This window comes from Pogoniulus pusillus, chromosome 22, assembly GCF_015220805.1.
Source record: "Pogoniulus pusillus isolate bPogPus1 chromosome 22, bPogPus1.pri, whole genome shotgun sequence".
In the NCBI taxonomy this organism is placed as follows: Eukaryota; Metazoa; Chordata; class Aves; order Piciformes; family Lybiidae; genus Pogoniulus; species Pogoniulus pusillus.
In genome coordinates, this window is record NC_087285.1 from 3,611,893 (window position 1) to 3,638,083 (window position 26,191).

Sequence of the window (26,191 nt, forward strand, 5' to 3'; positions counted from 1 at the left end):
GTGTCCCACAGTGGCTGCACAACCACTCTCATGGCCAGCAGCTGCTGAGCTGCACCAACATAGAATCAACCAGGTTGGAAGAGACCTCGAAGGTCATCCAGTCTAACCTATCCCCCAGCTCTAGCCAGTCAACCAGCCCATGGCACTAAGTGCCTCATCCAGGCTTTGCTTGAACACCTCCAGGGACGGTGCCTCCACCACCTCCCTGGGCAGCCCATTCCAATGCCAATCACTCTCTATGTGAAGAACATCCTCCTCGGGGCAGCAGGAGGTCAGTCTGGAGAGTTAATGCTGTGATGAAAGCCTGACATGATGGTGACAAGGCCATGCTGGTAATCACTGAGCTAGGCAGGGCTTAATGGGTCTCTTCTCCCGTCAGAGCCAGCGGCCTGGGATGCCACATGGGAAATCAAAGCCAGGGATCAAAGTCTGCCAGCCTGGGAAACAGCCTCAGAAATTCAGTGCAGGCACTTTGGCTTCTGCTGTTACCTGAGGGTCAGAGACAGGCAGCACAGTAGCCTGCCTTGCCTTGTCCTCCCCCTCCCAGCCGGGAGCGACCAACGTGGTGCTTGCAGCAGCACGAAAGGGCTCAGGGCTGAAAGGTGCCTGTGAGGGCAGCACAGCTCCCAGCACTGTGCCTCTCACACCAGCACATGGTGGAGAAGGGGTCCTCAACACACAAAGGACATGGAGCTGCTGGAGTGGGTCCTGAGGAAGCTCACAGTACTGCTCAGGGGGCTGGAGCACCTCTGCTATGGGACAGGCTGAGAGACTTGGGGCTGGTCAGCCTGGGGGAGAAGGCTGCAGGGAGACCTTGGAGCTGCATTTCAGCATCTGAAGGAGATGAAGCTGGGGAGGGACTGCTTGGAAGGACCTGTGGTGACAGGATGAGGAACAATGGTTTGGAATGGGAGCAGGGTAGATTTAGGTTGGACATCAGGATGAAGTTCTGCACAGTGAGAGTGACGAGAGACTGCAACAGATTGCCCAGAGAAGCAGTGGAGACATTCACAGTCAAACTCGATGAGGCCCTGAGCAACCTGATCTACTTCCACTGTAACATGAGGAGAAAGTTCTGTACTGTGGAGGGTGCTGGAATCCAGGAGCAAGCTGCCAGAGAGGTTACACTTTGGCCACAACAACCCCAAGCAGCACTGCAGGGTGGGGACAGAGGGGCTGAGAGCAGCCAGGCAGAGAGGGCCCTGGGGGTGCTGGCAGAGAGGAGCTGCAGAGGAGGCAGCAGTGTGCCCAGGTGGGCAGCAGAGCCAATGGCATCCTGGGCTGGCTCAGGAGCAGTGTGGGCAGCAGGAGCAGGGAGGTTCTTCTGTCCCTGGGCTCAGCACTGCTCAGGCCACACTTTGAGTGCTGTGTCCAGTTCTGGGCTCCTCAATCTCCTCAAGAGCTGTTGAGGTGCTGGAAGGTGTTGAGAGAAGGGCAGCAAGGCTGGGGAGGGGCCTGGAGCAGAGCCCTGTGAGGAGAGGCTGAGGGAGCTGGGGGTGTGCAGCCTGCAGCAGAGGAGGCTCAGGGCAGAGCTCATTGCTGTGTACAGCTACCTGCAGGGAGGCTGTAGCCAGGTGGGGTTGGGCTCTGCTGCCAGGCACCCGGCAACAGAAGGTGACACAGCCTCAAGTTGTGCCAGGGCAGGTCTAGGCTGGCTGTTAGGAGGAAGTTGTTGGCAGAGAGAGTGATTGGCATTGGAATGGGCTGCCCAGGGAGGTGGTGGAGTGGCTGTGGCTGGAGGTGTTGAAGCCAAGCCTGGCTGGGGCACTGAGTGCCATGGTCTGGTTGATTGGGCAGGGCTGGGTGCTAGGTTGGGATGGATGATCTTGAAGGTCTCTTCCAGCCTGGTTGATTCTATGATTCCTTCTCTGGTGACTTTCAAGACCCATCTGGAGCTGTTCCAACCCAAACCATTCCATGATGCTCTGATTCCAGCCAGTCTCATTGCTGGTACCACACTTCCCCTAGCCATGACCAGAAGAGCACAGGTTAGATCTCCCACACCAGCACTCCACATCTGTCTGTATTTGAAAAGGAAGAGTCTCCTTCCCCTCTGCTCTGCCCTGGTGAGACCACATCTGGAACACTCTGTCCAGTTTTGGGCTCCCCAGTTCAGGACAGATCTGGCAGAAACAATCCGGTAAAGGCTACAGAAAATGATTGAGGGTCTTGAACATGTCTGCTATGAAGAGAGACTGAGAGCCCTGGAGCTGTTTAGTCTGAAGAAGAGAAGGCTGAGAGGGGATCTGAGCAATGTCTGAGGGGTGGGTGTCAGGTGGAGGGGGGCAGTCTCTTTTTGGTTGTGCACAGCAATCAGAGAAGGAACAAACTGAAACAGGGAAGTTTTCAGCTCAGCAGGAGGAGTAACTTTACAGTGAGAGTGACAGAGCCCTGGAGCAGGCTGCCCAGAGAGGTTGTGGAGTCTCCTTCTCTGCAGACTTTCAAACCCACCTGGATGCATTCCTGTGTGAAGTACCCTGGGTGATGCTGCCTTGGCAGGGAGGGTTGGACTGGATGAGCTCTGGAGGTCCCTTCCAACCTCCAACGTTCTGTGATTCTGTGGCTTCTTTGTTCAGGTTTCTGTTCCCTGAGTTTGTGCAGAGCTGTGTTGGATTCTCCAAGCCCTCTACCAAGCACTGCTGTTGGGGTGAAGCTCAGGCTGCTGCTGGTAAAGACACTGACCAGCAGGAGAGGCGAGAAGTGAGCGGCACAGCTGCCACCCAGGAAGGCTTCCTAAGCTCCAGACGTGCTCCTTGGCAAACCCTCCACGGTTCAGAGGTTTTAATTAGCTGCAGGCCTCCAGGTGACCAGGCAGGCAGTGGCAGGCAGGCTGGTTTGTCAGTGCTGTCCCTTGCTGCAGAGGTTTTTATTAGTTATTTTACAGACAGATGTGACAGAAGGACTTGGCTGTCCCAAAGGTCACCTCTGACTGGCACTGAGAGCTGCCCAGGCAAACAGCAATGGAACAAGGGGACACAGCCTCAAGCTGTGCCAGGGCAGGTTGAGGCTGGATGTTAGGAGGAAGTTGTTGGCAGAGAGAGTGATTGGCATTGGAATGGGCTGCCCAGGGAGGTGGTGGAGTGGCTGTGGCTGGAGGTGTTGAAGCCAAGCCTGGCTGGGGCACTTAGTGCCATGGTCTGGTTGGTTGGGCAGGGCTGGGTGCTAGGTTGGGCTGGATGAGCTTGGAGCTCTCTGCCAACCTGCTTGAGTCTGTGATTCTATGATTGTCTCTGGCACAGGAGATTGTCCTCACAGTGCAGGGCCTGCCTGTGAGCTTGGACTGCACTTAGGCTGCTCTCCCTTGCCCAGAGTGACCTGCAGGTGACATTTGGTCAGATGTTTGTTGTATGTTCCAAGTGTCAGAGTTGCCAGATCTTCATTGGGGTCTGGAAATGCAGATGGAGATTCTTCTCTCCTGCTGGGGTTGTTCTGCCTGGAGAAAAGAAGGCTGAGGAGGAACCCTCTGGCTCTCTACAACAACCTCCTGCAAGGAGGTTGGAGCCAGGTGGGGGTTGGTGTCTTCTCCCTAGTAACAAGTGATAGGACGAGAGGAAATGGCTTCAGGTTGCAACAGGTGAGGTTTAGGTTGGATGTGGGAAGCAATTCCTTCCCCAGAAGAGTTGTCAAGCATTGGAACAGGCTGCCCAGGGCAGTGGTAGAGTCCTCATCCCTTTGAGGGGTTTCAAAGATGTGTAGACCTCTCCTGTTGCTGCAGGAGGAGTCTGCTGCAGCTGTTGATGTGGTGGGGATGGAGGTCAACAGATCTTGGTATGATCTCCCCTGGACTCAGGCAGCCTCAGAAGTCTCTTTGCTCCCAGAGATGCTGGGGCTGCCTCAGCCTGCAGCCACCTGCCTGGGCCATGCTGCCAAAATCCCTCCTGCAAGAGGATCTTGAAGCTCCTGGAGTTTTTCTTTCTCCTCCTTGCCTTGTCTGGGCAGGTCACAGACAGCCCAGCAAGGTGCCTGTGCTGTGGCTCTGCCTGGGTGCCTGCCACAGCAAGTGGGTGAGGGAGGAGAAATAAAGGTGGTTTTCAGCAGCCCACCTTTTCCTGCCTTGAGGTCAGCCTGCTCAGGGCAGTCAGGAACCTGCCCACCTCTGAGCTGTGGATGACACCTAAGGGTGCAAGAGGCAAGGCCTGGATGGAGCAGGAAGGGCTGGAGAGCTTGCCCAGCACCTTGGCTGCCCTTAGTGCTTTGCTGTGTTTCTGGGAGCCCTGGGTTTAATTCAAAGCTGCTCCCTGCCCTGTTCCATTTGCTTCCTGTTGTTGTTTTGTGTGACTTTGTCTGCCTCTGTCTGTCTCATTTCTTGGCTGATGCTTGGCACTGCTCTCAGGGAGTGGGGAGAGCCGTGGGTGTTGAGCTGGAGCAGGGCTGTGTGACCTCTGCCTGGCCACGGTGCAATTGCTGCTTCAAAGTCGAGCAAAGGCTGAAGTGCTGGAGCTCCTCCTCAGATCGTGGGAGCCCTGGCATCAGAGGTGCAGGCAGCTGGTTTGCTGTGCTCCTGCTGTGAGAGCCCTGCCAGAGAGGGAGCTTGTAGCTTCTAACCTCCCTGCCACCCTCAGAGGTGTACAAGAAGTGGGTTTGCAAAGTGTCTGCCTGGGCAGCTGGTACCCAGGGGCAAGGCACCCAGAGCAGCTCTTCACATCCAGGCCTGAAGCTGCAGCCTGGTTCTTGTAGGCAGAAGGATGTTTTCAGCCATTTGTAGTCCTTGGAGAACAGCCCTTCAAGCAAGAGGTGTGTGGGTGGTGGGACCAGGTGTACTTTGTGATTCAGAGGCACTGGGGACAAGCAGGACCTTCCCTCAGGTGAGCTGCAGGGATGGAGCTGCTGCAGCACAGGAGGCTTTAAGTAAATCAGTGTCTTCGCAGCCAGCCAGGAGTAGGTGAAGGAGGGGGAAGGGGGAGCTGAAAGGAAAGGCTGTGAGGAATCCACCTGCTGTGGGTGACCCTGCTTTAGCAGGGGGGCTTGGACTAGATGGTCCCCAGAGGTCCCTGCCAAGCTCCACCGTGCTGGGGTCCTGCAGCAGGAGCAGTGCAGAGCGAGAGGATGAGTAGCTGAGAGTGAAACACAAAGGAGGGCTTCGTGCTGGGGGAGAGGGCAGGAGGTGGGCAGGTGGTGGGGAGATGTGGGTGGCCCAGTGTGTGCTCCCCCAGCCCCGTGGGCCTTGCTTCAGGTTGTGCTGCTCGTGTGCTGTGTTGGAGGTGCTCTGCAGGGCTTTGCACCTTCTCCAGAGCCACAAACTCTGCTTGGAGGCAGCCTGTGGGGTTTGCTCCGGCATCAGGTTGGACTGACCCTCGTCACCTGATGCCCACCCGTCCTGCCGTGCAGCCCCAGGCACACCTGATGCCCACCCGTCCTGCCGTGCAGCCCCAGGCACACCTGGTGCCCACCCATCCTGCCGTGCTGCCCCAGGCACACCTGGTGCCCACCCGTCCTGCCGTGCTGCCCCAGGCACACCTGATGCCCACCCATCCTGCCGTGCTGCCCCAGGCACACCTGGTGCCCACCCACCCTGCCGTGCAGCCCCAGGCACACCTGGTGCCCACCCACCCTGCCGTGCTGCCCCAGGCACACCTGGTGCCCACCCATCCTGCCGTGCTGCCCCAGGCACACCTGGTGCCCACCCACCCTGCCGTGCAGCCCCAGGCACACCTGGTGCCCACCCACCCTGCCGTGCTGCCCCAGGCACACCTGGTGCCCACCCACCCTGCCGTGCTGCCCCAGGCACACCTGGTGCCCACCCACCCTGCCGTGCAGCCCCAGGCACACCTGGTGCCCATCCCATCCTGCCGTGCTGCCCCAGGCACACCTGGTGCCCATCCCATCCTGCCGTGCTGCCCCAGGCACACCTGGTGCCCATCCCATCCTGCCGTGCCATGCCGTGCTGCTGACCTGCCTTTTGGGGTCTTCCCTGCAGCAACCCCAAGGTGCAGATCGAAGCCCTGGAGGGGGGAGCGCTGCAGAAGCTGCTGGTGATCCTGGCTACGGAGCAGCCCCTGCCTGTCAAGAAGAAGGTGAGCAAGCGGGCAGAGCCGCGGCTGTGCTCCTCAGGGCATCACCGGCACTCTGGCACTCCGTGCCGGGTGGGCTTTGCTCCCCAGGGCTGCAGGGCAGTGCTCCAGATCAGCCCCAGCTGCCCTGGCTGGCCACAAGCGCCACCCGTGGCACGCAGAGCTGCTGTGCGGGCCACAGAGCTGCTGTGAGGGTGCCCGTGGCAGGCAGTGGGCTCACGGGAGGTGATGCTTGGCAGGAGCTAATTGCCGGGGCCATGCTCTGGAGCCCCCAGCCAAATGTGCAGCGCTGTCCGTCGGGCCGGGGGGGCCTCGCCTGTGCCCGCGCCCCTGCCCGGCCCCTGCCCACCGGCTCCCTGGAGCATGAGATCCGATTACCCTGCCGGAGCATGCCGTGCCACCTCTGCTTAGGGGCCCGCCTGCTGCCGGCCACGCAGCCCCAGCGCGCTGCACCTCCTGCCAGAGGGCTTTCCGCAGGCCAGGGAGCCACCAGCTCTGCCCCTGCTGGCCTGCAGCCAGCCGAGTGCAGCTCCCACAGACACCATCCTCTTCCCCGGGGGAAGAGTCCTCCAGGCAGTGAAAGGTGCATGGGTATGAGGAGATCCAGCCTGGGAATCATCGTGGTCATGTCTTCTGGTCGGGTGGGCACACAAGACAAGATGCATTCCTCCATGCATCATCATCTTGAGGGGATGAAGCTCTGCTGAGCAGTGCTGGACCTCTCCTCCTTCACCCCATCACCTCGAGGGGATCACATTCTGCTGAGCAGTGCTGGACCCCTCCTCCCTCACCCCATCAACTTGAAGAGGCCAGGCTCTGCTGAGCAGTGCTGGACCCCTCCTCCCTCACCCCATCACCTTGAAGAGGCCAGGCTCTGCTGAGCAGTGCTGGACCCCTCCTCCCTCTCCCCATCACCTTGAAGAGGCCAGGCTCTGCTGAGCAGTGCTGGACCCCTTCTCCCTCACCCATCACCTTGAAGAGACCAGGCTCTGCTGAGCAGTGCTGGACCCCTTCTCCCTCACCCATCACCTTGAAGAGACCAGGCTCTGCTGAGCAGTGCTGGACCCCTCCTCCCTCACCCATCACCTTGAAGAGACCAGGCTCTGCTGAGCAGTGCTGGACCCCTCCTCCCTCTCCCCATCACCTTGAAGAGACCAGGCTCTGCTGAGCAGTGCTGGACCCCTCCTCCCTCACCCATCACCTTGAAGAGACCAGGCTCTGCTGAGCAGTGCTGGACCCCTCCTCCCTCTCCCCATCATCATCTTGAGGGTCTCAGGCTCTTCAGAGCAGTGCTGGGCTCTTCCTTCACTCCATCATCGTCTGGAGGGGCTCAGGCTCTGCTGAGCAGTGCTGGACCCTTCTTCACCCTGTCCTTAGTCTGTAGCCAGCCTCTGTGCCAGGGCGAGTGCCGCCGGAGGAGAATTGATGGCATTGGGTTTGCTCAGGGGCTGGCCACAGTTCCCTCTGAGTTGTTGTTCTAGCAACCATGGTGAGAGTCTGGCTTGGAGTTTGGGTGGAAGACACCCAGGTTTGGGCAAGCTTGCCTCAAGAAGAGGCAGTTTGAGTGCAGCTGCTGAGGGGTCTGCAGGGACGAGCTGGAGTGTTTGTCCTGTCGCCAGGGCTGCTAGGAAGAGAGGCTGTGCCCGTGCAGCAGCCATGGCCACCGTGCTAACAGCAGGACCTCTCTCCCCACCAGGCTCTCTTTGCACTGTCCTCCATGCTGAGACACTTCCCCTATGCCCAGCAGCAGTTCCTCAAGCTGGGAGGCCTCCAGGTCCTCAGGAGCCTCTTCAGGCAGAAGGGGATGCAGACTCTCCACGTCCGAGTGGTGACTCTCCTCTACGACCTCATCATGGAGAAGGTGAGGAGCCAGGAGGGAGGGGATGGGACCCAGCCAGGCACTCCCAACCTTCTCCCCTTTGCTGAGCCAAAGGGGCCCTGAAGTTTAAGCTAAAATGATGATTCTTTTTTTTTTTAGAATCATAGAACTGTTTAGGTTGGAAGAGACTTTTGAGGTGAGCAGGTCCAGCCATTAACTGAGCACTGCCAAGGCCACCACTAAACCATGTCCCTCAGCACCACACCCATAATGGATTTTCAATCCCTCCACAGATGGGGACTCCATCACTGCTCTGGGCAGCCTGTTCTAGGCCTTGGCAACCTTTCTGGGAAAGAAACTGTTCCTCCTGTCCAACTTAAACCTCTCCAGATGCAGCTGGAGGCTGTTTCCTCTTGCATCTCATTGTTCCTTCAGAGCATAGAATCACAGGGTGGTGAGGGTTGGAAGATCTGGAGATCATCCACTCCAACCCTGCTGCTAAAGCAGTGCACCCACAGCAGGATCACAATGGCTGGGGGCTGTGTTGGAATCTCTGCAGAGAAGGAGACTCCACAGCCTCTCTGGGCAGGCTGCTCCCAGGCCTCCAGCACCCTCACACCACAGAAATTTTATCTTTAAGTGGAGCCTCCTGGGTTCCACCTTGTTCTTGTTGTCCCTTGTCCTCTTGTCAGGCACCAGTGACAAGAGTCTGGCCCCATCCTCTTGCCCTGCTGTTGAATTTCCTTCCTCTTGGGTGTCCCTCTCAGGGCTGTGATACCCAAATCCCCAGTGGCTGAGTTCTCTGTGTTAGGCAGCCAGCTCCATGCACAGACAATGAGGAACCCAAATCCCCAGTGGCTGAGTTCTCTGTGTTAGGCAGCCAGCTCCATGCACAGACAATGAAGAACCCAAATCCCCAGTGGCTGAGTTCTCTGTGTTAGGCAGCCAGCTCCATGCACAGACAATGAGGAACCCAAATCCCCAGTGGCTGAGTTCTCTGTGTTAGGCAGCCAGCTCCATGCACAGACAATCAAGAACCCAAATCCCCAGTGGCTGAGTGCTCTGTGTTAGGCAGCCAGCTCCATGCACAGACAATGAGGAACTAGGGCACAACCTGCTGTGGGCTCTCTGTTGCAAGTCACCTTCCAAGGCAGCTGTTCAGGGGCACTCATCCTCCTCTTCCCCCGGGGGTCACCTCCTGTTTCTCTCTGACGAAGACGTTGGCTAATTGTCTTCCCAGAGACTCAAAATGTAGCTGACAGAACCAAAGCACTAATAGGATGCCTTCCCCTCTCCCTCCCCCCCCCACTTTTGGCTAGAAAGGAATTAGATGTAGAGAGGGAGAGGGTAAAACACCACACCCAAAGAAAATAGCCTTGCTTCCATTTGGGAGTTAAGAGAGAAAACTTTAACAATAGATTAAAGGGATTTGAGGTAGGAGAGTTACAAAGAGATAGAGGGAAGGAAAACAAGATATAGGCTGGATATAGGTCAGCTCCACTGGGATCTGGGATTTGCAAACACAGAGCAAGCAGCATGGAGGTCTGGGGCTTGGCTGCCCTTGTCTTGCTCCCCAGACTGCTCTGAACCTCAGTGCCAGCTGGCTGCTGGCCGCCAGCCTGAGAGTCTTCTAGCAGTTTTCCTGCTGACCTCTCTTCCAAGGTGGCTTTGGGTGGGGGCAGTGAGGAATGAGTGACCTGGAGCACAGCCCTGTGAGGAGAGACTGAAGGAGCTGGGGGGGTGCAGCCTGCAGAAGAGGAATCATAGTCAGGTTGGAAGAGAGCTCCAAGCTCATCCAGTCCAATCTATCCCCCAGCCCTATCCAGTCAACCAGACCATGGCACTAAGTGCCTCAGCCAGGCTTTTCTTGAACACCTCCAGGGATGGTGCCTCCACCACCTCCCCAGGCAGCTCATTCCAATGGGAAATCACTCTCTGTGAACTACCTGAAGTGAGGCTGTAGCCAGGTGGGGGTGGTCTCTTCTGCCAGGCAATGAGCACCAGAAGAAGGGGACACAGTCTCAAGCTGTGCCAGGGGAGGTCTAGGCTGGCTGTTAGGAGGAAGTTCCTGGCAGAGAGAGTGATTGGCATTGGAATGGGCTGCCCAGGGAGGTGGTGGAGTGGCTGTGGCTGGAGGTGTTGAAGCCAAGCCTGGCTGGGGCACTGAGTGCCATGGTCTGGTTGGTTGGGCAAGGCTGGGTGCTAGGTTGGGCTGGGTGAGCTTGGAGCTCTCTTCCAGCCTGGTTGATTCTAGGATTACATGATACAAAAGACCAACTATATGCAGCCAGACCGATGGCAGTGGATGCAGGTAGAAGCAGGATGTGTCCACCACGTGGAAGCATGGCCGCGTGGTGCCAGCAGGAGCAGCAGGAGCAGGGCTGGTGCCAGCGGGCAGGGAGGCAAGAGAGCAACAGGGAGCTCCTGTTTCTACAGGGGGCTAGGCAGGAAGCGGGAGTGGGCTGAGCACTGCACCTGGGGTCAGGTTCAAGATCCCCCCCCCCCAAGGGAGGAGTCAGGAGGAGCTGGGGTCAGGTTCAGGCCCCTCGCCAGGAGGGTTAACCTTTCACCCTGCTGAATCCCCGTTCCACCCCTTGCGCAGCTGCTGCTGGAGGGCTCGCCGCAGGAGGAGCAGGCGGCGGAGAAGCTCCATCAGTACGAGCAGGTGCGGCTGGTGCCGGCGGTGGTGGAGCAGGACTGGTGCGCGGCCGTGTCCGCGCTGCTGGGCGCGCCCGAGCACGACACGCGTGAGAAGGCGCTGAAGACGGTGTCGGTGCTGATGGCCTTCTGCGGGGAGCGCTACCGGCGGGACCCGGCGCTCGGCACCGCGCTCAGCCTGCTGCGCAGCGAGTACGAGCAGCTGGCGGCCCAGGAGCAGAGCGAAGGGGACACAGACGGCTACTTCAGCGAGCTGCTGGGCTCCGTCAACACCGTCATCCAGCAGCTGAGGTGAAGGGGGCAGCTGCGGGCTCGGCTCGGGCAGCCTGCGGTGTGAAAGCGCTGTGCAATAAACCGCCGGAGCGGGAGAGGTCCCCCCGCGGCGGGGGCGCTGCTGGCAGCTGCCTCGTTCGGAGCCCTCTTCGGGAGGCTGGCTTGGGCTCGCCTCTCAGGCCTGCCCGAGTTCACCCCTTCCCTCCAGCGTGTCCGCAGGACCTGGGCAGGCAGCATCTAGGCAAAGGTAGCTGCAGGAATAGGGATTGCAGCGGAGGGAGTCTGGGGAGCTGCACAGCCCTGTGAGGAGAGGCTGAGGGAGCTGGGGGGGTGCAGCCTGCAGCAGAGGAGGCTCAGGGCAGAGCTCATTGCTGTCTGCAGCTGCCTGCAGAGAGGCTGTAGCCAGGTGGGGTTGGGCTCTGCTGCCAGGCAGCCAGCAACAGAACAGGGGGGAACAGCCTCAAGTTGTGCCAGGGCAGGTCTAGGCTGGCTGTGAGGAGGAAGTTGTTGTCAGAGAGAGTGATTGGCATTGGAATGGGCTGCCCAGGGAGGTGGTGGAGTGGCTGTGCCTGGAGGTGTTGAAGCCAAGGCTGGCTGGGGCACTTAGTGCCATGGTCTGGTTGGTTGGGCAGGGCTGGGTGCTAGGTTGGGCTGGCTGAGCTTGGAGCTCTCTGCCAACCTGCTTGAGTCTGTGATTCTGCTCTTATGATCAGTAGCTTTTGCTGCATAGGCTTTTCCCAGCAGCACAAAGGCAGAGCTGGGGCTTTGCCACCACCAGTGATGTGCCCACAGAAGGAATGCCAGCGTGGCTGTGATTTGATCCCTGGCACCATCCCCTGCCCTCAGGCCATCGATCCAGCTGTATGGAGGCCATTAGCTCTTCTGGAGGCTCAGACATTTCTGGCCACCCCTTCCAGCCTGTCAGTTGCCACTGCTAAGGAGCAGAGCTAATTGTAAGTATTGATTAGTTTTTGGTCCTTTCCTTGCTTTTCAGTCAGGCTGCTCTGCTGCCAGTAAAAGTGTTGGCTTTGGGGGTTTTCTCCTTTTCTGCAACACATTTCCCACTCAGTCCTCCCAGGGCAGGATGCACTCCCTTTTGGAGGGCCTGACACACTGACACACCACACCCCCCCTCACCAAAGTCCCTCCAGTGTCTGCACACCGTGGAGGTGGGCATGGTATGGGTGGGAGCAGCATCCCTGGAGATGACAGGCACCGTGGGTGGCCCCACTCCATGTAGGGGTGGCTGCCCTGGCCCCAGGGGCAGAGCTGCTGCAGGTCTCAGGGATCCCCATGTCCAGGATATTTGGCTCAGTCCCCACGGGCAGCAGTGGGAGTGCTGCCAGGGCAGTTGCAGAAGTTGGCAGGAGCAGCCATGGAGTGTCAGAGGGCACCAAGAGCTGTGCCAAAGGGCAGCCATGGCCTAGATGGGCAGTGGCCCAAAAGAGAGGCAGCCTCACCACCCTGCCCCACGGTGCACTGTCCCCACGTGCCTCTGGAAGGTGTCAGAGAGGCAGGCACTGTGCCCATCTCCCTGTCATAAAAGGCAGCCCGGGCTGGTGTCCCTGCTAATGGCAGCTTTGGGCCAAACTGGTGCTGCTGGTGCACAGCCCGGGGTAATGACAGGGCTGCTGCCCTGCTGCCAGCCTCTCCCGATGACAGGGACAGTGCTGTCCTGCCCCTCCTGCTGTGCACAGGCTGCTGCCGGTGGCACAGGGAGCTGTCACAGGCACATCCTGCTGCCCCGACTCGCATCCCACTGCCCCAAATTCCCACAGCGTGGCACAGCAGCGCCTTGGGACTGCCACCGTGGTCCTGACACTGAGCAAGCAGGGATTTAGTGGGGTCCTGGGGAAGATGGGGACCCCAGGTAAGGTTTAGAAATAGCAGATGCTCCCCCCATGCCTCCCCACCCCCACGGTGTAGAGCATTAAGCAGCCTGTTTGGGCTCCCGAGTTCAAGAGAGACAGGGATCAGATGCAGAGTCCAGCAGAGGCTACAAAGCTGCTGAGGGGCCTGTGAGGAGCAAATGCTGAGAGCCATGGGGGTGAGAGTCTGCAGAAGAGCAGCCCCAGAGGGGATCTGAGCAATGCTCAGCAAGAGATAAAGGAGCTGTGAGGGGCCAAGAGGATGGGGTTAGACTCTTGTCATTGGTGCCCAGGGACAGGGCAAGGTGCAGTGGGCACACACTGGTACCCAGGAGGTTCCACCTGAACAGGAGGAGAAAGTTGCTTGGTGTGAGGGTGCTGGAGGCCTGGAGCAGGCTGTCCAGAGAGGATATGGAGTCTCCTTCTCTGGAGAGCTTCCAACCCCCCCATGCCATTGTGCTGCTGGGCAAGCTGCCGTGGGTGCCCTGCTTTAGCAGGGGCTTGGACTGGATGCTCTCCAGAGGTCCCTTCCAGCCCCAACCAGGCTGGGATTGTGTGAAGGCTTCTAAAAACTAGACTATAATCGAGCCGTTTATTATGTGCACTCAGGAGGCTGAAATGCTTGAAAACATAACCAGTGTGGCAAAATAACCCCAACCCTGAGCTTAATTTAGCTTCATTCTGCTGGGTGGTTTGGCGCCGCCACAGCGACAACCTTGATACAGTCAATTATAACTGATCAAGAGAAACGAAATTGCAGCATCCCACGGCCGAGGCTCTGGACTGGCACAGCACAGGCTGCTTTCCATCTCAATGGGCTGCTTTCCAGAGGCTCTCTGACCCTTGCCAGCGCTTCCCCTCCTCTGCCACACTTGATTGGGGGGTGGGGTGGGGTGTAAAACACCCTGAAACCCCCCAGCTTGCACTAAAAGCTCTGCAATGATACCTTGGAGCTGCGCTTGGCACAAAGGACCCCGGAGGCTAAACGGCTGCCACGGCGAACGCTCTTCTCCGGGGTGGCACCGGGAGCAGGGGGCACCGAAGAGAGAGCTGCGAGTACAGAGCTGCATTTGCATCTGAATGGTGGGGAGGGGGAGCAGGGGGCGGCTCCATTCGCAGCGCCACAAAGCACCAGCTGGTAAAAGCAACTTTTATTAGTGTCCCGCAGCAAAAATACATTAGTCATTTGGAACCAGGCATTAACCCCCCCCGCCCTCCCCTCCGGCGTCACACGGAAAGCGATCGGCCGCCTCCGGGCTTGCCTGCCGAGAGCTGGGTTTGTTCCGGGCTGCTCTCCCCCAAGCTGAGCACAAACCCATCCTCCACCTCCCCAGAGTCACAACCAGCCCAGCCCCAAGGCAGCTGAGGAGAAGCAGCGGCACGGAAGCGACTCAGCGCTCAGGACATCCCCAAGCCCAGCCCAGGGTTTGTCCAGGTGTTTTCCAGCTGTGCTAGCACCCGAGGTGTTTGCCAGCCCAGGGTTTGTCCAGGTGTTTTCCAGCTGTGCTAGCACCCGAGGTGTTTTGCCGAGCCTCCAGAGCTCGTTCCCTCCGCACCCCACGGTGCAGACAAGACTTAACCATTTCGTATCCTTTCCTGTTAAAGATCATCTACTCCCCTCTGGCTCACAACCAACATCTGCTGTCTGTGAGCAGCAGAGAGTCACCTGTTAGCGTTAACCTGTTAGTGTTTGCTGTCAAACCTTCTTTGGTTATTAGAATAGTTGATTTAAAGCAAGATTATAACCCCCCCCCAAAAAAAAACCTCAACCAAAACCCAAACCAAAGCAACTCCCAGCTTCAGCTAAAGCTGCACCCTCGAAATCTAAAAGCACCTAAATTAACTCACACTGCTGCAGGCTGAAGGCTACAGTGAGCAACAGGACTTAGAAAGGATGGAGCTTGCCCCGGGGGGGGTGGGAGTGGGGGGGGATCTAAACAAGGGTATCAAAATTATATTAAGTAAATACATTTGGAGCTGGGGAAAAAAAAATCCATGGACTATTCAAAGTAGAGTTCAGGGAGTAGCAGTGGTGGGGGAGGGACAAAAAGAAGCAGGTCACAGCCCCCCTCCCCTCCCCCCTTTTAGATGCTCTCCATCGCCTTGAACTCGCTGAGAGCCTGCACGGGGTTGACGTGTTTCTTCTGGGATGCTCTCTTGATTTTGGTTTGGGTCTCATCCTGTTTCTCCCTCTTCACCAGGGGTTTCTTCTCTGGTGCCTTCATCTTCCAGGAGACGGCAGGGAGGTTGAGGGAGGCCATGCCCTGGGACTTCTGGTACTTGGTGGAGGCCACGTAGGAAGCCTTCACGGTTTGCACCACCGCGTTCATCAGGTTCTTGGCCGCTTGGATCAGAGACATGGCACTGTCCACCTGCCAGAGGGCAACACAGAGGGCACTGGGTGGGAAGGGACCCTCAAAGGGCATCCAGACAGAGAGGGATCTGAGGGTGCTGATTGATACCCGCCTGAAGATGAGCCAGCAGTGTGCCCAGGTGGCCAAGAGAGCCAGTGGCATCCTGGCCTGCATCAGCAATGGTGTGGCCAGCAGGAGCAGGGAGGTCATTCTGCCCCTGGACTCTGCACTGGTTAGACCACACCTTGAGTGCTGTGTTCAGTTCTGGGCCCCCCAGTTTAGGAGGGACATTGAGATGCTTGAGCGTGTGCAGAGAAGGGCAACGAGGCTGGGGAGAGGCCTTGAGCACAGCCCTACGAGGAGAGGCTGAGGGAGCTGGGATTGGTTAGCCTGGAGAAGAGGAGGCTCAGGGGTGACCTTATTGCTGTCTACAACTACCTGAGGGTGGTTGTGGCCAGGAGGAGGTTGCTCTCTTCTCTCAGGTGGCCAGCACCAGAACGAGAGGACACAGCCTCAAGCTATGCCAGGGGAGATTTAGGCTGGAGGTGATGAGAAAGTTCTTCCCTGAGAGAGTCATTGGACACTGGAATGGGCTGCCCGGGGAGGTGGTGGAGTCGCCGTCCCTGGAGCTGTTCAAGGCAGGACTGGACGTGGCACTTGGTGCCATGGTCTGGCCTTGAGCTCTGTGGTAAAGGGTTGGACTTGATGATCTGTGAGGTCTCTTCCAACCCTGGTGATACTGTGATACTGACCAACTCCCTTGCAAGCAGCAGGGACACCTCCAACTACAGCAGGCTGCCCAGGGACACATCAAGTCTGATCTTAGAATCACAGAATCAGTCAGGGTTGGAAGGGACCACAAGGATCATCTAGTTCCAACCCCGCCCTGCCATGGGCAGGGACACCCTACCCTAAATCAGGCTGGCCAGAGCTTCATCCAGCCTGGCCTTGAACGCCTCCAGGGATGGTACATCTTGAGTGTCTCCAGGCACAGGGCCTGAACACCATCCCCGGGCAGCCTGTTCCAGTCTCTCACCACCCTCATTGTGCAGAACTTCCTCTGTGTCCAGTGGGAAGGACCCAGTGCTGGAGCAGAGGCAGAGGGAGGAGAGCCCTTCCCTGAGGAGGGAGGAGTGTCAGAGTCAAGGTGTGATGTGACCACAACCCATCCACCTGTGCTGCTGGTGAGGAGAGGAAGTCAGGAGTGAAGCTGAGCTGAGCGCTGGAAGGAGGTGTTTTAAGGTGTGGTTTTAGCTCTCATTACAACTCTTAATTGCCAAACAATTAAGTTAATTTTCCCCCAAAATGAGTCTGTTTTGCCCACGACAGCAACTCCTGAGTGATCTCCTCATCCCCATCTCGACCCAGGAGCCTCTCTTTTTATCTTCCCCCCCCCAGTTCAGCTGAGGAGGGGGAGTGACAGAGTGGCTTTGGTGGTCACCTGGCATCCAGCCAGGACCAACCCTCCACTGTGACTAAGCTTCAACAGTAGCTTCTGCTCTAATGAAGTTAATCAAGCTGTAATAACGTCTTAATCACTGCTAATAGATATTTAAATCACCCCAGAATATTGAGTTGCAGTGAAAGGAAGGAACAGGACTGCCTCTGCAGCCCTGCATGAGTTACAGGAGCTTTAAAAGGAGGGGGGTGGAAAAAAAACATGCTGAAGAGGCAAAAATGGGGCAGGGTGGAAGAGAGAGAGACACACACCTCACCTGGGGAAAAAGTGCTGAGGCTTTGGTGCATGGCAGAGGTGAAGAGCCAAAACCAGGGCAGGGTGGAAGACCTCACCTGGGACCCCACCTCTCCAGTGCCCTGCTCGGAGGGGGAACCTTCAGCTTGTGAATGCCAAATGGCCTGGAGTAAGGTTTTTGGTCTTCAGCAGGGTTTTGGTCTTGGGCAGGGTCTCTACACTGAAATTCCTGTGCTGTGAACAACTCTGGGGGGGAGTTGGGGAAAAGCCTGCTGAAGGCATTGTTTGCCTAGCAGCAAACCAAGCTGCTTTGCTGAGAGCTTTCCATCAGGTCTGTGCTTTGAGTACTGCTACAGCAGGTCAGATCTGTGCCCTCCAGTGCACTGCCATCAATCCCCAGAGCAGGAAGCACCACTTTAAATGCAGTGAGGGCATGGAGGCACTTCCCTAACTGAACTGTCAGGCTGCCTGGAGTGTGAGCTCCTCCTTTAAATGCGGTGAGGGCATGGAGGCACTTCCCTAACTGAACTGTCAGGCTGCCTGGGGTGTGAGCTCCTCCTTTAAATGCAGTGAGGGCATGGAGGCACTTCCCTAACTGAACTGTCAGGCTGCCTGGGGTGTGAGCTCCTCCTTCAAATGCAGTGAGGGCATGGAGGCACTTCCCTAACTGAACTGTCAGGCTGCCTGGGGTGTGAGCTCCTCCTTTAAATGCAGTGAGGGCATGGAGGCACTTCCCTAACTGAACTGTCAGGCTGCCTGGGGTGTGAGCTCCTCCTGCCTCTGGTGCAGCTCTGCTGCTGTGGTAAATGGATGGGGCAGGATGGTAACAGTGAGAAAGACTTCACTTTCAGCCTGGTGAAGTCCCTGGACTGGCAGAGGTCTCCACCTGGTAATGTGACAGAAGTTTAGCCCTAGCACTGGCAGCATCCAGCCCCAGTGGGCAGTCATGGAGAGCAGCTCAAGCCAGATGAGGCTGCAGCCAGCAGCCTCTTGATGGAAGTAACTCTGAGCAGAAGGATCTGTAAGTTCTGCAGACACTGAGTAACTGCAGTGAAACCCTGGAGTAGGGAGCACAATGACACATCCACTCCTGTGACAGCAGCCTGCCAGCTAACAGGGCAGCAGGCATGCAGCAGGGGCACAGCTGTCACCACCTCTCCTGGTGAGGCTGCACGGTGCTGGGAACCCCAGCACGTGTGCCTGGCAGCACCCAGAGGTGCAGGGAGAAGCTCAGCTCCCTGGGGAAGGTGCTGAGCTGCTGCAGGTGTGCTCCACCAGCACCACCACTGCAGACCTCCCAGAGCACTCATTCCACAGCTGCTCCTTGTTTGCAGGGGATAAAAGATGTGCTGCTAAGTTTGAGCACTTGAAATGTCTGAGTGGCAGAGGGTGCTGAGTTCTCTTCCCTCTGCTTGTAAGGATTCCAACAGCAGCATTGGACCAGCTGCCAGAAACCAGAGCAGCCACTGACAAACCCTGCTCAGGGCACAGCAGGTTTGAAGTATTAACATCTCTGGAGGACCTCAGCACGTTCCACAGCTGCACAGAGACATGAGGTAGGTTTAGCTGTGCTGACTGAAGGGATTTAACCTCACCAAGAGGGAAAATGGTTTGGAAAGCAGCAGGTTACACCAAGGTGAAGGGAATGTGCCTGCAAACACTGTGGAGTGAGGAGAAGTGAAGCTGGATGTGCCCCTTCCAGTAGTTCCTCCAACAGCAGTGTGGCAGTGCAGGCAGCATTCTACACTTTGCCTGCCTTCAAACTAGGGCTGAATGCTCCAAAGTCTCTTGTCTGTGTTCTAGAATGTTTGGCATACAAACTTGGCTTGGAATGATTAATAGCCCTGAAAGAAAAGCTCTCTATCAGTGATCTGGCTGAGGGAATTGAGTGCACCTGCAGTGAGTTTGCAGGTGACACTAAACCAGTGTTTAGTGTTGATGCTGCTTGAGGGGAAGAAGCTCTGCAAAAGGATCCGGCCAGGCTGGATCCATGGGCAGAGGTCAGTTCTATGACAAAGCCAAGTGCTGAGTGCTGCACCTAGGTCACAGCAACCCCAGGAATGCTGCAGGCTTGGGGCAGAATGGCTGGAAACTGCCCAGCAGAAAAGGATCTGGAGGTGTTGGTTGACAGCAGCTGAAAGTCAGCCTAAGGCCTTCAGCAACCTGGCCTGGATCAGCAATGGTGCAGCCAGCAGGAGCAGGGCAGGGATTGTCCCCCTGTACTGGGCACTGGTGAGGCCAGGGCATCAAAGCTGTGAAGGGTCTGGAGAACAGGGCTGAGGAGGAGCAGCTGAGGGACCTGGGGTTCCCAAAAACCCCAGGCTTAACCTGGGCTTACCCCCAGGTAAGCCTCTCTCCTTACTCTGGAGAAAGAGAGGAGGCTGAGGGGAGACCTCACTGCTCTTTACAAGACAGGAGGTTGGAGTGAGCTGGGGGTTGGTCTCTTTTTCCTAATCTCAGCTGACAGGAGAGGAAATGGCCCGAAATTGTGCCAGGCGAGGGTTAGGTTGGAGATGAGGAAAGATTTCTTTGCTGCAGGAGTGGTGAGGGATTGGCACAGGCTGCCCAGGGAGGTGGAGTCGTCCCCATCCCTGGAGGTGTTCAAGGAAGGTGTGGCCATGGCACTTGGGGCCAGGGCATAGTGGCCACGGAGGGGCTGGGTTGCTGGTTGGACTCAGAGGTCTCTCCTGGGTGGGAGAGCTCTGTGAGCCTGCGGAGCCTGGTGAGCAGGACACGGCAGAGTGCATACGTACCCCAGACACGACCAGCTCCCCTCCCAGGTTCTGCACTTCGGCCTTGACCTTGCTGCAGATGTTGAGCTGGTGGCAGTAGAGGGCGATGCGCTGCAGGTAGGCCAGCAGGTCCTGCTTGCACGCCGAGTCCGGGCACTGCGGAGACACAGACCGAGCTTCACCCTGCAACCCGTGCCACAGCGGGCACCGCGGGGGCAGCAGGAGCTGGGCAGCTGCCTTCTGCCATGGGCACTGTGCTCCTCCTTACACCGGCCTTGGGTTTCCAGGGCACAACTGAGCACCACTGAACGCAGGTAGAAACCCGGGAGCAATGAGCATGGGGAGAGGGAAGGGAGAGAGGAGAAGGGAAAAGGAGGGGGAGAAGGGAAGGGAAAAGGAGGGAGAGAAGGGAAGGGAAAAGGAGGGAGAGAAGGGAAGGGAAAAGGAGGGAGAGAAGGGAAGGGAAAAGGAGGGGGAGAAGGGAAGGGAAAAGGAGGGGGGAGAGGGGACGGGCAAAGGAGGGGCAGAAGGCACGGGACAAGGAGGGGGAGAAGGGAAGGTAAAAGGAGGGAGCGAAGGGAAGGGAACAGGAGGGGGGGACGGGAAGGGAAAAGGAGGGGGAGAAGGGAAGGGAAAAGGAGGGGGAGAAGGGAAGGGAAAAGGAGGGGGAGAAGGGAAGGGAAAAGGAGGGGGAGAAGGGCAGGGAAAAGGAGGGGGAGAAGGGAAGGGAAAAGGAGGGGGAGAAGGGAAGGGAAAAGGAGAGGGAGAGGGAAAAGGAGAGGGAGAGGGAAAAGGAGAGGGAGAGGGAAGAGAGAGAAGGGAAGGGAAAAGGAGGGGGAGAGGAAAAGGAGAGGGTCCCCTAACCTTTCCAGGTGTGTTAACCGTGAGAGGCCCTTGGTGCACACTGCACAGCACACAGCAGCAGTGATCTGCCATCCCAGAGCTGTGGCTGCAAGCAGCAGCTGTTCCCAAATGCAGCCTCGGTTCCCCATCTGAAGCGTTTTAAGGCAGGACACGATAACCTCACAGCCACTCAATTACAGCCAGCAAAGGAGATGTTTTCCATGACTTCTGCTCCCCTTTCTTAGCAGTGTGGAACTCAAATCCTCAGCAGGCATGAAATAACATTTGTCAAGTGCTGGCTGAAGCACTCCTCTGGAGATCAAGCCTGGCTCAGCGTTGCTGCTGAAGGACTGGGCAGGCAGTGGAGAGCGAAGTGCAGCTCGGAGGTGCCTCGGCCAGGACCATGCCTGCAGAGCTGATTAATGAGCCAGGAGGTCACAGCAAGAGGAGCCCTGCTGAGGGGCAGCTGCCATCCAAAACGGCATCAGCACAGCCTAAGACAAGGGCTCTGGGAAGTCCCTGCCTGCCCATGCCGGTCCTGCAGGGCTTTCAAAAGCATCAGTGAGCTTCTCCCAGGAGCAGTGAGCCATGGCAGAGCCACTGGGGAATAAAGCAGCTGGCACTGAACTCCACAAGCCCCCTGCCCACCAGACACTCATGGTACTGAACAAACCCAAGACCATGCCCTGTGCATGCAGCAATCATGAGGCATTGCTGGCTGCCTGCACTCCACATGGGCCACCAAACATCTCATGGCTTGGGGAGGCTCTGACCTTCAGCTGCAGCTGGTGGTGCCACAGGTAGTGCCCAGAACAAGACATTTCTGAACTAGCCTGGATCTATTCATGGCTCTGCCCCTCTGCTGTGCTCTGCTCAGACACCCCTGCAGTGCTGGGGCCAGCTCTGGAGTCCTCAGCACAGACAGGACCCTGCTGGAGCAGGTTCAGAGGAGGCCACAGCAGTGCTGGCAGGGCTGGAAGGGCTCTGCTGCGAGACCTGGCTGGGAGAATTGGGCTTGTTCAGCCTGGAGAAGGCTCCAGGAAGACCTTCTGGTGGCTTTGCAGTGCTTCAAGAGGCTGATCAGAAAGCTGGGACAGACTTGAGCAGGGCCTGTTGTGATGGGCCAAGGGGTGATGGCTTGAACTGAAAGAGGGAGATTTAGACCAGGTAGAAGGGAGAAATTCATTACACTGAGGCTGGTGAGAGCCTGTCCCAGGTTGCCCAGAGAGGTGAGAGATGCCCCATGGCTGGAAGCATTCCAGGTGAGGTTGTCTGGGGCTCTGAACAACCTGCCCTAGCTGCAGATGTCCCTGCTCACTGCAGGGGGGTTGGACTGGATGAGCTTTAAAGGTCCCTTCAACCCCCGGCACTCTGTGGCTCTAGGATGGCAGAAGCTATTGTGATAGGGGTGCAGGGGACATTACAGTCCAGCAGGTCACACTGCTGCCTGTGGGTGAGGACACCATGCTGACAGCACAAACATCTCTGACTAGACAGAAATCTCCTTCTCAAGGAAGGAAATGAAACCCCAGAAGTGTTTCTCAGCCTGCAGCCCTTGCACAGGCATCACAGAATTGTACAACTGTCAGGGCTGGAAGTGACCTCAAGGATCATCTGCTTTGAACCCCCTGCCATGGGCAGGGACACCTCACACTTAGAGCAGGTTGCTAAAAGCCACATCCAGCCTGGCCTTAAAAACCTCCAGGGATGAGGCTTCCACCTCCCTGGGCAACCTGTGCCAGGGTTTCACCACCCTCATGGTGAAGAACCTCTTCCTAACATCCAATCTGAATCTACCCATTTCTGGCTTTGTTCCATTCCCCCTGGTCCTGTCCCTGCTTGACAGCCTAAGAAGTCCCTCCCCAGCTTCCCTGTAGCCCACTTCAGACACTGGAAGGCCACAATAAGGTCTCCTTGGGGCCTTCTCCTCTCCAGACTGAACAGCCCCAACTCTCAGTCTGCATAGCAGACGAGCTCCAGCCCTCTGCTCATCCTTGTGGCCCTTCTCTGGACACCTTCCAGCACCTCCAGGTCTTTCCTGTCACAGAGGCTCCAGAACTGGGCACAGTGCTCCAGGTGAGGTGTAGAGGGGCAGAATCCCCTCCCTCACCCTGCTGCCTACATTCCTCTTGCTGCAGCCCAGGCTCTGGTTGGTATCTGGGCTGCAAGTGCACACTGCTGGCTCCTGTTGAGCTTCTCATCCAGCAGCACCCCCAAGTCCCTCTCCCCAGGGCTGCCCAGGCTGTGTGGGTGCAGTGGAAGCTGTGAACAGCAGAGCAGCAAAGCTCACAGGTTGGGGTTTCTTCCTGCTAATCAATATCAGTCAGCAGTACAAGATGTTTTAGAGAAAGGCCACGAATAGCCTGGGCCAAAGAGCTAATGAAAAGCTGGAATTACCATTTTGGAAAGGGCTTCTCCATCTCCTGAACAGCTCAGCTCACAAAGGCTTGCCTGGGGTGTTGACACATGCACAATAGGCCATGGCAGCGTGGGGCCGTGTGGCTCCTGAGCTATGCAAACCAGCTCAGGGAAGGAAGAGGCTGCCCTGTGTTTACTGAGGCAGGCAGGGAGGGGTTGGTGGGGGAAGCAGTGAGCTAGGGAGGATGATCTGGTTGTAGAGAGCAGTGTAAGCTGGAAAAGCACAGCCTGCAGTGTGTGCAGGCAGGAGGGCCCAAGGACAGGTGATGTTTAAACAGAGGAGGAACACAAGAGGGGAAAGACCATCACCAAAAGGCACTGGGGATGCCTGGGTCAGCCTTTCTTTCCTGTCTAGGAGCACTCCAGTGACTACCAAAAAACCCCAAAGCAACAATTTCCATACAGATGAAGAAAGACACCTGACAGCACAACCCCCCTGCCTGCAGAGCTTGCCTAGGAGGAGTCCCACAGCACAGCCCCAGCAGGGAGCCAGAAACAAATGCATGTGGGGGGAACACTTCCCCCTCCACAAGCCCTCAGAACAAGATGCTGTGACACACTTGACAGAGGCTGTTGGCAAAAGCTATGCTGGCTGCTCCAGGTCAAACCAGGATCCATCCCAGACAGAGCCAACAGGCAGAGACATCCTCTTCCTATGGCCCCAGCTGAGCTCAGGGAGGAGCACAGCCACCTTCTTCTCCCTCCTGCGAGGAAAAGGGGCAGGGAGAGGTGGAAGAGCTCTCCCATGGTGCCTGAAGGTTAGGACAAGCACACAACCCCATCCCCATGTGCCTGATAGGTGTAAGCAAGCAACCATAGAATCATAGAATCAAGCAGGCTGGAAGAGAGCTCCAAGATCACCCAGCCCAACCTAGCACCCAGCCCTGGCCAACCAACCAGACCATGGCACTCAGTGCCCCAGCCAGCCTTGGCTTCAACACCTCCAGGGACTCCACCACCTCCCTGGGCAGCCCATTCCAATGCCAATCACTCTCTCTGCCAGGAGCTTCCTCCTAACAGCCAGCCTCAACCTCCCCTGGCACAGCTTGAGGCTGTGTCCCCTTCTTCTGTTGCTGGCTGCCTGGCAGCAGAGCCCAACCCCACCTGGCTACAGCCTCCCTGCAGGCAGTTGTAGCCAGCAATGAGCTCTGCCCTGAGCCTCCTCTGCTGCAGGCTGCACCCCCCCAGCTCCCTCAGCCTCTCCTCATGGAGGCTTTTCTCCCTACCAGCCTATCTCCACCTTAGGGCACAAGCACTGCTCTAACCATCATTCACAAGAAGATGCCCTCCCAAGCTGGGCTCAGTGCTGGGCTTGGTGCTGTCTGGGCAGAGAAGGTGGAGGCAGGCAGTTAGAGGAAGCAGTCACTCTGGCAGCATGGGCATGTGGCAATGGGTGCCAGCAGCTGCCACCCTGGAGAGCCATCAGCCTGTGTCCAGAGCACATCCTTGTGCCAACCTCCACAGAGTGTGCACCAGCCCTGCCAGCAAGAGGAATGAGAGCAAATGGCCTGAAATTGTGCCAGGGGAGGTTTAGGTTGGGATTCAAGGCCAGGTTGGATGAGGCCTTGAGTGACCTGTTCTAGTGGCAGGTGTCCCTCCCCATGGCAGGGGGGTTGGAACTGGCTGATCCTTGAGGTCCCTTCCAACCTAAACCATTCTATGATTAGGAACAATTTCTTGGCTGCAGGAGTGGTGAAGGGCTGGAAGAGGCTGCCCAGGGTGGTGATGGATTCCCCATCTCTGGAGGTGTTAAGTGTCTAACCCCTACCTGTGGGATGATCAGAGGCTGATGTAAGCACAGCCTCCCCCCTCCACCTAAGGCTGCCCACAGCAGTACAGGATGTTTTAGAGAAAGGCCACGAATAACCTGGGCCAAAGAGCTAACCAGTAGTGTGCCCAGGTGGGCAGCAGAGCCAGTGGCATCCTGGGCTGGCTCAGGAGCAGTGTGGGCAGCAGGAGCAGGGAGGTTCTTGTGCCCCTGTGCTCAACACTGCTCAGGCCACACCTTGAGTGCTGTGTCCAGTTCTGGGCTCCTCCATTCAAGAGAGATGTTGAGGTGCTGGAAGATGTTGAGAGAAGGGCAGCAATGCTGGGGAGGGGCCTGGAACACAAAGCCTATGAGGAGAGGCTGAGGGAGCTGGGGGGGTGCAGCCTGCAGCAGAGGAGGCTCAGGGCAGAGCTCATTGCTGTCTACAACTACCTGAAGGGAGGCTGTAGCCAGGTGGGGGGTGGCTTCTTCTCCCAGGAAACCAGCAATAGAACAAGGACACAGTCTCAGTTGTGCTGGGGAAAGTATAGGCTGGCTGTGAGGAGGAAGCTCCTGGCAGAGAGAGTGATTGGCATTGGAATGGGCTGCCCAGGGAGGTGGTGGAGGCACCATCCCTGGAGATGCTGAAGCCAAGCCTGGCTGGGGCACTTAGTGCCATGGCCTGGTTGGTTGGCCAGGGCTGGGTGTTAGGTTGGACTGGCTGAGCTTGGAGGTCTCTGCCAACCTGCTTGATTCTATGATTCTAAGGGAGGAGCCAGCAGAGCTCTTCTGCTTTGTGAGAAGAACTGAGGAACCCCACAGAGAGAGCCACTGCCTGGCTGCAGATGGTGTTCACCTCTGTCATGCCCCCAGCTGCTCCCCCCTGACGAGGAGCTGCCTGCTGTGCCAAGTGAGGGATGCAGCAGCTCTGGGGCAGCCTTCACCGATGGCCAGGCCCTTCCCAGCAGAGGGGAGCTACCCTGAGCACCATCTCTGATGGTCTGTGAGGCAGTGTGCTGTAAGACTGCCTGCTGGCAGGAGTCAGCAGCTCCTGGCACACTAACACGAGGGGTCATGATCCTCTGGTGCCACGGGGCCAGCAGGACACAAACCCCATCCCTGTGCTGGGAGCTGCCAGGCTGCCCTTGTACATCCTCTGTAACTGTCAGATAGTTCTGCAGGAACAAGCTCCTAAAGAGGCTGTGAGCACAGCTAATGAAATATGCAAGCTGGGAGTATTAGCAGAGTGTGGAGTGGCAAAGAGGAAGGCTCCATCCTTGTCACAGTGACTAACTCTGCAGTCCTGCTCGGATTCATCTTCACCTTTTACATCCTTAAGCACCCTCCTGCTGCTGAAAGGAGCCACTTCCTTCTCTTCTGTGTTTTGCAATGGCTTGGGGCAGAAGAAAACATGCAGCTAGTTTGCATAGAAGGTGTCAGTTACAAATAACCCCCAAAAGCAAGGTAAGTCTTCAGCCCAAGAGCCACCCCCTGAGATCTGCACCACAAACTGCTGCTTGCTTCCCTCACCTACAGCTGCAGCAGCACACCCAGATCCCTCCCAAAACAGGGCAAAAGGACACCCAGTCTTGGGTGCCCACAGGGCAACAGAAAATGGTCAAGGATCTAGAGGAGAAGCCTTATGAGGAGCAGCTGAAGGAGCTGGGGTTGTTCAGCCTGGAGAAGAGGAGGCTGAGGGGAGACCTCATTGCTTTTTCTAACTCCCTGAGAGGAGGCTGGAGCCAGGTGGGGTTGGGCTCTCTTCCTCATGTCAA

General features: G+C 57.4%; 2 protein-coding genes across 2 annotated transcripts in view; one reads left to right on the forward strand and one right to left on the reverse strand.

The window, feature by feature from the left end:
• Nucleotides 1-10,888, forward strand: part of SIL1 (SIL1 nucleotide exchange factor) — a 117,544-nt gene extending 106,656 nt beyond the window's left edge. Inside the window, exons 7-9 of the mRNA XM_064161487.1 lie at nt 5,918-6,014; nt 7,708-7,872; nt 10,433-10,888. Of these exons, the coding sequence (XP_064017557.1) occupies nt 5,918-6,014; nt 7,708-7,872; nt 10,433-10,783 (613 nt within the window). The 3' untranslated portion in view covers nt 10,784-10,888. The remainder of the gene's footprint in view (nt 1-5,917; nt 6,015-7,707; nt 7,873-10,432) is intronic.
• Nucleotides 10,889-13,765: 2,877 nt separating this feature from the next.
• CTNNA1 (catenin alpha 1) overlaps nt 13,766-26,191 on the reverse strand; it is a 208,911-nt gene continuing 196,485 nt past the window's right edge. The window contains exons 17-18 of the mRNA XM_064161488.1: nt 19,430-19,564; nt 13,766-15,001 (exon numbers count right to left, since the gene is read on the reverse strand). Coding sequence (XP_064017558.1) covers nt 14,714-15,001; nt 19,430-19,564 — 423 coding nt within the window. The 3' untranslated portion in view covers nt 13,766-14,713. The remainder of the gene's footprint in view (nt 15,002-19,429; nt 19,565-26,191) is intronic.